This window comes from Rissa tridactyla, chromosome 3 (assembly GCF_028500815.1).
Source record: "Rissa tridactyla isolate bRisTri1 chromosome 3, bRisTri1.patW.cur.20221130, whole genome shotgun sequence".
NCBI classification, from domain to species: domain Eukaryota; kingdom Metazoa; phylum Chordata; class Aves; order Charadriiformes; family Laridae; genus Rissa; species Rissa tridactyla.
The window spans coordinates 67,900,262-67,911,282 of NC_071468.1; the positions used below are offsets into that span (position 1 = coordinate 67,900,262).

Here is an 11,021-nt window from a genome sequence, read left to right on the forward strand (position 1 = left end):
TAATTGCACAATGATTATCATTCTAGCAAAGCAGAAACAAAGCAAAACCGATGGAGACAGAACGATCTTTCTGGACAGATGATTAAAACACAGGGCAGACCAATCTGAAACAAAATATTAATCAGAGAATCTCGCTTAGTTTCTCAAAGAGCCCTTTTCTCAGGTGGTAGACTGACATATCACCAGAGCTGGCTGGAACTGCAGTTTCATTTGATGTTATCCTGATGTTACCTTGTTGAACTCATTCAGACGTCATTCCTGGTTTTAATTAAAAGTTTTGAATGCCACATAACAAAGGTGCAGAACAGATTATCTCAAGCAGAGCTATTTTGAATATCAAGCTATGCAGCAATAAGACCAGTTTGTGAGCATTCAAAGATCTGCCACAAACAGAAATTAACATTCAAAGAAAATGCAGCATAATAAAATAGCAGCTTTAATCATGCGTGAAACAGAGTTTGTTCCCTTGCTCACACAAAGGAAACCCAGGATAAAATGCTACGAATGTTAGGAGAGTCAAACGGTATGGTGAGAAGGTTACATATAAAATCTTGTTCAAAACCTCTGATTTAAAAGCTGTCTTTTAGGAGGCTGGCTGTTCTCTGAGTGGTACCTTACAAGCAGCCCTGCAAAATCCTACCAGAATTTTCTGCTTGAATAATTTTGTTTGGATGAGCGAGTAGAATATCATTATCTTGATTCCAGCACCATCTCCTTAGGAAGGTGTAGGTGAATAGATTTTGTGCTGAGTCTCATAAATTCTCTGACAATTTTGCAAGACCGTGTGTAAATTCTCAGGCACAGAAGGAAGGAGAAGACAGGAAAGCAATATGTGCCGTGACTGGATTCCTTATGCCACGGTATACTTTAAGTATGAATATTATACATACACTCAGTTTTAGAAATAGATATTGGATTTTTAGGTGTATTTGATTAAAAACAAGGTAAAAAAATTAAAGGATTAAGTACATCAGGAAATTGTATGAATAAGATGAATAAGAATACCTCTTCACTATTAGAATTTTACTATCCCGGAGAGTGCTAGCGATCCTGGTCTAATTTAGGGCTGTTCACAGTTGAACTTCATGCTGTTGATCATTAAAGTCAACTGATTTAATATTGCCCTTAAGTATCTATGAAAACAAGGAAAACTACTTCTTATATGGTGACTATCATTGCCAATGTGCAAAGCCAGAATCACTAGATTGAGTTATTTTATGAACTTTGTGAATAGGACTGTGGAATATGATTGCTGTTACTGTTCATTAGTTCAGAAGAAAGGTGAGTGGATAAATTCCTAAATCTAGTGTTCTTCTCCCAGTCCAGCTCATAAATCTTCTGTGTAGGCAGCTATTCTTAAATGGGGGAAAAATGTAGTTATCTCTCAGTTTCAGATCAGAAACTCTTCTTGCAAATTTTATGCAAAGTGACTTTGCAGTGGTTGAAAACTGTAGGATTGTCTCTTCTTAGACTTACAGGGTCAAATTGTGAAAAATATAATAATAAGCAAGGATATTGTAAAAATTAACACTTAATTGAAAGTCTGCTAGAGTAAGGCTGGACAAAGGAATTAGTAGCCAATAGAGTCCATTTTCGTATGATCATCATTCCATTACCACACAAGGTTCTTTTTCAAATCGATAAATTACCGTTTAATACAGATTGCCATTCAAGATATAAGAAAGGATTGCAGGACTAGATTACTAAAAAGGAATGCTAGGAATTAGTAAAGCAAGTGTTTTTATAATTTAATTTTAGACCATTTTTACCTTGTTTAGAAATAAATAGTAGCTAACTCCCAATTATCAAAATAATTCAAATTTTATCTACTGTATCTCTACAATTTAGAGAGAAGGATGTTGTGGGGGCCCATGTCAAAGGCTTACAGAAGTCAAGATAGATGACATCAGTAGCTCTTCCCTTGTCTAGTCATGTGGTCACTCCATCATAGAAGGCCATTAGGTTAGTCAGGCAAGATTTGCCCTTGGTGAAGCCTTGGTTAGTTGTGTTGCTTTGTTTGGCAAAACCAGCAGATCAGCTGGTAGAAAAGCCACTTCAGAGAAAGAAAATTCCTGGGAGTCTTGTTGTCTAAAGGATAGAGAGCAAATTCTCAGAATAAGCAGAAGTTCTCTTGCTGCTGTAGTCCTTGTGCAATCAGCAACCAGGAGACACTGACTTATAAGTTTAACACGCAGGCACACGGTTTCTATGTTTCTGTCTTTTGGTTGCGTATGTGTAAGCTCATACATGCTGATTACAGTGCACTTTCAACTATCAAAACTAAAACACAAGTAATATGAAATACTTTCATATTCATGTTTCATTAAATGATTCTATGCTACATTCAATGGCTTCCTCAAACGAATATACTTTACTGCATACCATGCACATACACATAAATAATAGGTTACAGTGTGATTTATATCTATAATTGCTCTCATATAGTGCCCAAATGTAACATTTAGTCTAGAGAATGCATATATTATCTGTTGCTGGAAACATACATATAATAATTCTGGCTTCATTTAAGTCAAAAGCAATTTTTCTGTTGATACTGAGGAGAGGGGTAGCATTTTGGATATAGGAGACTCAACTGCTGGTTATGTGCTTGCTTAGTCTATGACTATTCAATATAATTTTTCTCCACTAATTTAGGACTCTGGTACATTTCTAGAGGGCACCAGCTTTATCTCATAAGCAGCATTAAAGTTCCTGGAATGAGTTACTGTCTTTTCCTTCAAACCCTTTAGTGTAGGGAAACCAGAATACATGGACAAGCAGTTGACATCCTCCTGGCTTTCCACCATTGTTCTAAACGCTTGGACAGAGCTGCATTTTGAGCAGTTACTGGTGATAAAACACCAGTGCCTAAGTTAGGCAAAGAAGTAAACTCCCTCAGTAACCGTTCCTGCAGATTTTCTGAGAAGTGAATAGTTGTTTCTCTAAGGTAACTTTTCTGAATGAAATAACATTGTGAATGGTCAAGCAACAATTTTAAACAGGGCTCCGAGAAGCACCTATGTTGCAGCTTTCTCTATCAAGCAATAAAGGTCCTATCTTTCTCCAGGGAAGTGTGAGACAGATCTCTCATTCTTTCCTCTCTCTCATCTCTCACTAATACTCCTGTGAAAATACCACCGTCCTGATCAAGGTTCAAAGCCTGTACTTCCGGATGTATTTTTGAGCCTTCAACTTTTGAAGTGTGTCTTCAGGTCACATCCAATCTTTGTGATTCCTATCTTGAAATCTCTCAAAAAATCTGGCCTTAAATCTCCATCCACACAACTAAATCTCTTGCCCAAGCCTTGGTTATTTTGCAGCTTGAGTAGTTCTTACCTTTGCTAGGTCAGAGCTACCCACCTGCACTCACGTTGTACTCATGGTGATTCCAGACACAGCGAGTGTCCAGCTCCTGCATACTGCCCTCTCTACCCTTCCCACGTCTTTGCTGTTTCTCCGTACCCCATACAGAGAACATGAGGGTTTTTTTCCCCGTTGGCATGTAAAGCCATTTATATTTTAGCTTTGATTGGTCTTTTTGACTCTACTGATTGGCCTTTTGGCTCTACTGCTTATCAAATGTCCATTCGTGTTTGTCACATGCAGCCCAGCTAATAGTAGACTGGGAGCTGATTCATTTTAAGCATTGAGAATCTCAAAAAACTTCTTCCAGTTCCACCTCAAAAGTCATCCCCCTCATTTCCTCTGCTAGACAGCATCATATGTGTAACTGGCATTAATTCTAGCTTGTTTGTATGTGTTGCGTATATGAGGCTACATGTACACACACCCCTTACCTGATCCTGGCTCTTACCCCTAGAAGCCTCAACAACATGCATAGTACAAACACAATATATAGTATTGAGTCCACATAGGTTATGTGTGCAAGTGTGCATACAGGCATGTATTTATTTACACAAAGGAGGAAGCATTTAGTATTTCTCAGCAGATAGAGTTCAAGCTGCAGGGGAGAGAGATGATTATGATGATGAAGTCTTATGATGATGATTAAGTTTTATGATTAAAGCACTGCCAGATCTCTCGCTGTCTGCCTGGCTCTCGCATGGGTGTCTGGAAGAGAGCACGTTCCTAATGCAGAAGGTTGTTCTGAGGGCAAGTTGTTAGTGATTCAGATAGAGATGGAGGATACAGAAATAAGTTATAAAGAGTGATTTTAAACACCAGCAGGGTCCTACCCTCAAAAGGCAATATGGGTTCCTGCACATGGAACACAAGTAGAAATGGTCTGAGTAATGTGGTTAAAACCAGAAAGTATTAGATACCAGTTATCCCCGGTGCTGACTACACTGGCTTTCTGAAAGGCCCATGGAACAGCTTTGTGGGGGAGTGATAGTCTTTCTCTGGTGTGGCTTCACCTCGTTTTTCGTTCTGCTTGTTTTGCTCGTCTGTTGAGACACCTTCTAGTTTCAGAGTAAAGAAGATTTTCTGTGTAATGACATAGGCATGATGGTACCAACAGCTTGTAACTACTCCACGTGCAGCTGCTGTGAGGGGGCAGAGGTTAAGTGGCATCTGCTGCACGCCGGGTGGAGTGCCAGAGAAGGAAGGTCAGAGAGAGAGAGAGAAAGCAACCACGTGTACCCATCCCTGCCTGTGAGCAGGGAAAGGCCAAGTGCTAACCACAGACCTCGAAAGTAAGAACCAGAGAACTGAAGAGCCGTTTTCTATTTTACAAGTAAACACCTCATGGCATTTTACCCCTGGCTGCAACCTATTTATATTTTTTTATATTTTTGCCAGGCTGAAAAACCCCATGTTCCTGATCCTTTGTATGCCAGGCTGCAATGCAAAGAGGTGCAGACTGAATGCCTGTGCGCTTTCATATATATTCTGTTTCCCTCTCTGCTGTAACCTGTGGCTTCGGCCCACTCAGCTGTGTTACGGAGTGGTTTCATCTCTCTGTAGGACAGTGATTTTTTTTATTTTTTTTTCCGGGCCTATAAACAGAAATAAAACTACTGCTGACTTTAGGCTTGGCTTTGTGGATGGCCTTATTTGGAGAATCAAAATTCCCAGTAGAGTGCAGATCTCAGGCTAGATACTGTAAGGTGAACGAATATACAAAGGCTGCCTGAAATTGGATGAAGGAGAGAAGGACTAGAGTTTAGGGTGCTGGCTGCAGATTAGAAAAGAGAGATTAATGTACTGTTTGTGAGTTAATGTAATCTCATTAGTCAATGTTAAATATTCCATATTTAATATCTGAAAAAATAACATTAAAGGAAGTAATGATGATTTAGTTGATAGATTGTCTCTGCTTTATCTTCTGCTTTGTAATACAGTAACCTGTTTGGAAATCCAGATGCATATACGCTTCTGTATATGTGAAGTTATATATATGCACATGTATACACGCATAAATAGTCATATACTTGGTGTTGCAAATGTATGGCATATAGATTGAAATTTATGACTTGTCTGTATACACGTGTAGATGTATAAACACATGATGCATGTATCTATATTCTCGTTACTGTATTAAAACACAAACATAATTGGAATTATCACCAGTGATGTTTTTCATGTCTCTAGCGCTTACACGTTTAAGCCACTTCTTTTTTGATTCCTTTAGCAGCAGCAACAGAAGAACCTGAGGTGATTCCAGATCCAGCTAAGCAAACAGATCGAGTGGTGAAAATAGCAGGAATAAGTGCTGGAATTCTGGTATTCATCCTGCTTCTCCTTGTTGTCATATTGATTGTCAAAAAAAGGTAAGAAAATGATCTCTGCCAGTCTCTCTTACTTTTCCCTCCATTTCAAACAACAATAACTAAATGCGTATTTTTTACAGGTCATTAAAAAAAAAATGTTTCAGGACCAGTAGCTCTCATCAGCTTTCGGATGAGTTTTGTGTTTCCTGTTGTTTTCACTGTGATTTTTATGATGGATTTAAAGAGACGATAACTTTATATTTGGGATCCAATAGCTATACCTTTTCTCATACTTATTTCCAAGTAATTTTAAGTTCCAGTTAGAGTAATATACAGAATATTGAAATGGGCAGAATTTAAATTCATGGAGCCTTTTTTTTAAAGCAAAAAATAAAATAACAACTTACTGCACTTCTCATGTTGTAGTCACCTAATGAATTTGATTTTCTATATGCAGCTCTAATGAGTTATTTGTATCTGTATGTTATCCAACTTGCAAAATAATGTAATTTTATACCTCTATTTATGCTCTTGTAAACCTGGAGTTTTTTTCTTAAAAGTCGTACCACGTCGCTGTAAAATTATCTAGTGAGTCCTTAGTGCATGAAATTGTTTAAAAGTGTGTTAATTTGAATGAATTTTAATTTTGTTAGTGCTTTCTTAGACAGTAAGCAATATCGCCATCTTCTGGCATTGTAAATGCTAACTCCGCATCCAAACGCTCCTACCTATAGTAAATTGTGCTACGCCATTGCTCGGTCAGTTTTTAAGTCTCGACTTCCCAGTTGTTGCAACTCTTTTAACCTGGCATAAAAGTTTATTATATGGCTCTATAAATGCGTAGTTGTAGCATCGAAACCAATTCCTCTCTTTCTGCACCCCCCCCCTTCCTCCCCTTCCCTGGCGGGTCCCCTTCGCAGGGCACAGGCTGATTTCTCTTGGGTAGAATGAGGGCTTTGTCTTCCAGTGGTGTGTGCATTGCGTTCCTTGCCTTTTGCCGGTCTTAACGAAAAGTCTATTTGTAAATGTTGCGAATATTCCTCTGAAATAGAGCTTGCTATTATTTTTAAAGATTAAGAAAAAAAATTAAAATTGTACCTAAGATCATTCTATATGTTATAATTACTGGTTTGCATTAGATTTTTTTAATTTATTGCCTCTTTACAATTATCCCTGGAGATATATAACTTGGAGAAGAAACGTCTGCATTAGAAACATTAGGTATGCTTATAGTGTTCTGTGTTAGTTAGCTACATATGTGATTTTTCCCAAAAGTGCTTTTACTTTTCTCTGTTGTTTACCTCTGTGGTTGAGAATTAACACATATGCAAAAGGTCCAACTCATCATCTGCAAAAAGGACATATAGTCAGCTAATTTTCTTTATTTACACAACTTCTGAAAAACAACCCAAAAGTTGTTTTTCAGATTTCAGGAAGAAATCTCTGTTTTATAGCTTTATTGCAAGGTATGTGCTGAGGAGTATCATCTCAGTGCGTGTTGCAGTGGTCCCCTTATATCTAATAGAAGACTCTGTGTGTGTGTGCATGCGTGCGTGTGAGAGAGCCTGTCTACCACTATATAATGTCAGTCACATCCAGATGGGATTGATAGTTTTGCAGGTAACAACAACAACAAAAGCTTAAAATTCAATGTGTTAATTTTTCCTAGCCTTTTTACCTCTTGCATTCAGAGTCCTTCTAGACTCAGACTTTCACTGTTGAATTGTTTGCTGACAGTAAGTTAATTATGTCCGTGAAATGATATTTTAAAATTTCCCCTTTCCCCCCCTTCCCTTCTCTGAACCTGTGAAGGCAGTACCCTCTTAGGAATGATACTTGATCATCATTCTAAAGCACATAACATTTCTAAACTGCTGTACTATTTTGTATGCAAAATAGGTGAGAAATTAACCTGTTTAATGAATCTTTAATGTTTGGCAATTTTTCATCATGATAGTTTAATTGGTTGTCTATCGCGTGTGTTATAGGCGTGCCATTCCTCCCCCCACCTTAGGGAAAATGGGCAGGCTTTTTTAAATACCAGCTTTAGTCAAGATCTCTTCAAAAAAGCATAGAAAACCTTTGTATACCTGAGCTAATCCAGTCCATCTAGTGAATCAGGGCAATTCACATAATGAAGCCAGGAACAGCTGTAAAAACTCATGACACCTTCACACGTACATAAACACACTTCACTTAGTTGTGGGACTGAAAACCGATCTGTTTGAATCATCTTCTGTAGTGTACATATTCAGTGATCCATTATGTAGTATCCCTTTTGGTACCTGAATTGACCACAGCTTATTACACGGAAAAGTCAATAAAAAAAAAATGGTTTCTGCATTTTCATTGGTTTATTAAGTTGTATGCGCAGCCATCGCTATCTCAATCTGATTAAATGCAGCATTACATTTTATTGAAAAATGGAGTACTAAGCAGTTTTGTTCACGAGCTTGAGATGTTTTAGGCTTTGCCTGATCATTTTGTACAAATTGAAGTTTTCCCGAATGAAGCTCTTTACAGCTCTTACAGAGTTTTACTGGAGTAATCAAACCAGCTAAGAAAAGGGATACTGCATCTTTAACAAGCAATGCCATTTTTATTTTCTAAGTCATTGTTGGACTATTTCCAAACGTCCTTCATTTCCTTCCATTTGTTTACCTTCCATATTTTTAATGCTTAGCATGACTACATCAGCATTTCCAGTCGTAAGATTTTAAAATAGAAAACATATGTTTGCATTCAGGACATGTGTGGTATATATGTCAGTACACACATATCTGTTGTAAACGTGTGTTCTTTGAAATGTGTGTACTCATATAGCTACATATCGTACGCATACAAACATATATGTATACACCTGTGTACCGATAAAGATGTTAAAATGAATGACATTAAATTTGTTTTCTGATTAATGTTTTTATTCATGCAATCTTTAGTTTTTTGTAACTGAAAAGTAAAAAGCATATTTACTGCGCAAGATTTGTACACAGCTGTTTGTTTGTCATGACATCTAGGTGGTAATCATTATATTATGCTGAACTGCATGTTGAAAACACACAATCCATTTAATTTTCAAATTTTTTGGCAATAAATGAAATCTCAGCATGTAATTTTCTCAAGCGATCTTTCTAAAAACCAAATCATTTTTATATGCTAGTGTATTTTTTTTTAATTGCATGGCAAAGTAAGGCTAGTTTGTGCATGAGCAAGTTGAAATGCTAACCAAAGAAACATTAATTTTTCAATTTTTTTTTTAAACGCACATTTCTCTGCTTTATTGAATGTGACAGAGTCACGCTTTTCATTCACCATTGCTTCTCTTTTTCCACTGTCTGTGATTTGCTTGCCAGGAGGAGCTACTATTCTTACTCCTACTATCTGTAAGTAGAATACGGGTGACTTACTATTTTACATGTTTTAAAGATGCAGTATCCCTTTTTAAAAAAGAAAAACAGTTTATATAATTTTCCCAAAGTTTTATTGATAATTACCTTCCTTTATTCTCAGGCTTGAAAAAATTGCTCGTATCATTCATTGTTCCTGTTACTCTTACCCTGTTTTTTTTTAAAGGGATATTGTATTTCTAACTGTATATTGAGACTTTGGCTTTTTTGCTACAGTTTTTCCCATAACTATCATTTTAGCTTATTGTAATCATAATTTAATTTGCATTATGATTCACAGCGATACATCACACTAAGGAAAAAACCCTCTTTTCCCCTTTCCTAGCCAGAGAACTGTGCTTGTAAATCACAAGTTGTTCTTTCTTAGCCTATCAGTTACCAGGAGTGATCCTGTGCAGCACTTGTCCTACACAGATCGTAGGCAGATACCAGACTTTTATAATTAGGTCCGTGCCCTCCCAATGGTAGAACAACAATATGTCTGCCTCTATGGCACCAACTTTTTTTCTTTTTTTTTGTTTTGTTTTGTTTTGGGTTTTGCTAGAAATATTTTTTGTGAAGTGGTCTGCATCTGTGGCTTGTAAGGTGCTTTGCATCCACATTTTAAAGTGGGGATCTTGCTTTATGACACTGGTTTGCATCAAGATTTGCTTCATTGAAGCAAAGTTGACTTTCTTTATACATCTGACCAAATTAATTTTTGTAAGGGCTGCAGCGGTTTTGGCTGTGATTGAGCCAAGCAGTTACACACATTCTTAATTTTAAATAAACGTATAAAGCCCTTGACTTCAGAGAGGTTCCAAAATGCACTCAAGTGCTTTGATGAACCGGTGGTGTCTGATAATGATGCTCTCCCACATTTTTAAGCAGATTAGTTGGCTTCTTTAAACAAACTTAAAAATAATTTAAAAAAAGCTAAGCTGGCTTAGCTAACTGCCATTCTCTGGTTTATTGTGACAAATTATAATTTCCTTGTTAAATAACAATTGTTTCAGCTCCAGATAATTAACCGCACAGTTTCATCCAATGATGGAGCACTTTTCCCCTCCAGCTCCCACTGATACACCCACCTGCGCAGGTTCACCCAAATGGATCCTTTAGCAGATAATGAGAATCATTTACACTTTCTGTCAGCCTCAAGTACTTTAACCTAACGGTTTTCTTACATCTCCCGAAGCATAGATTGCATGCGCCTTTAGCCTAGTGAGGGAAGGGAAAAAAGAAAGGAAAAAGAAGTCGTCAAACCCGGAGGGAGCCAGGAGATACTGAACAATGAAGCTGTCCTCCCATTCCCTGGCAGCTTTGGGTTGCGGTGCTACAACACAATGGGCCTTTTTAGGAGTTGAAGCAGAACATAAGAATTGGAAAGTAGCTACTGTAATAAGCTAATAACTCGAAAGCCTCAATCGCTGTTGATTTATTTAGCATAGCTAGCAAGTTTTGTTACAAAGTGATACTTCAAAGAAGGGCTTAATATAGTCGAGAGATGAGATGTAATAGTCTTTGTTCCGTTTCTGAGGTGGCCTTAGAAAAAGGCGATCTTCATTGTATAGAGACTATCTGAAAGGCTTTGAAACTTAAAAAAGCGGTCTGAACGAGAAATGCCATTTTTGTGTAAGTTTCTGTAGTACTGAGAACCAGTTATACAGCTCAGGCAGTTTCACTTCTGGAAGTTCATTTGCAGGGCCAGAGTATCATTTAAACCAACTTTTCTTAAGTAAATCAGAATGTGTGGAGTAAATATATAAAATAAAGTATCTTAAGGGGGACAACCAACTGTCACTGGCTTTTTAATTTTCACTGAACAACTGATACACACAGAACCCTCATGGACACCACAAGGGTTTGATGAAAAAATGATACATTTGGGATTTTTGTAGTGAGGGGGTTATTGAGTAGCCATTTTCCAACTAGCCTCTCTGTAAATGGGTAGAAAAAAGGA

The 11,021-nt window shown here is 37.4% G+C and overlaps 1 protein-coding gene across 4 annotated transcripts in view; it reads left to right on the top strand.

The window, feature by feature from the left end:
- Positions 1-11,021, top strand: part of PTPRK (protein tyrosine phosphatase receptor type K) — a 421,519-nt gene that overhangs the window by 374,632 nt on the left and 35,866 nt on the right. For 2 of the 4 annotated variants that reach the window (XM_054196429.1, XM_054196431.1), the window contains exon 14: positions 5,597-5,732. In XM_054196429.1, the coding sequence (XP_054052404.1) occupies positions 5,597-5,732 (136 nt within the window). Of the gene's footprint in view, positions 1-5,593; positions 5,733-11,021 lie in introns of all 4 variants that reach the window. The other 2 variants (XM_054196428.1, XM_054196430.1) reach the window with 1 other exon arrangement.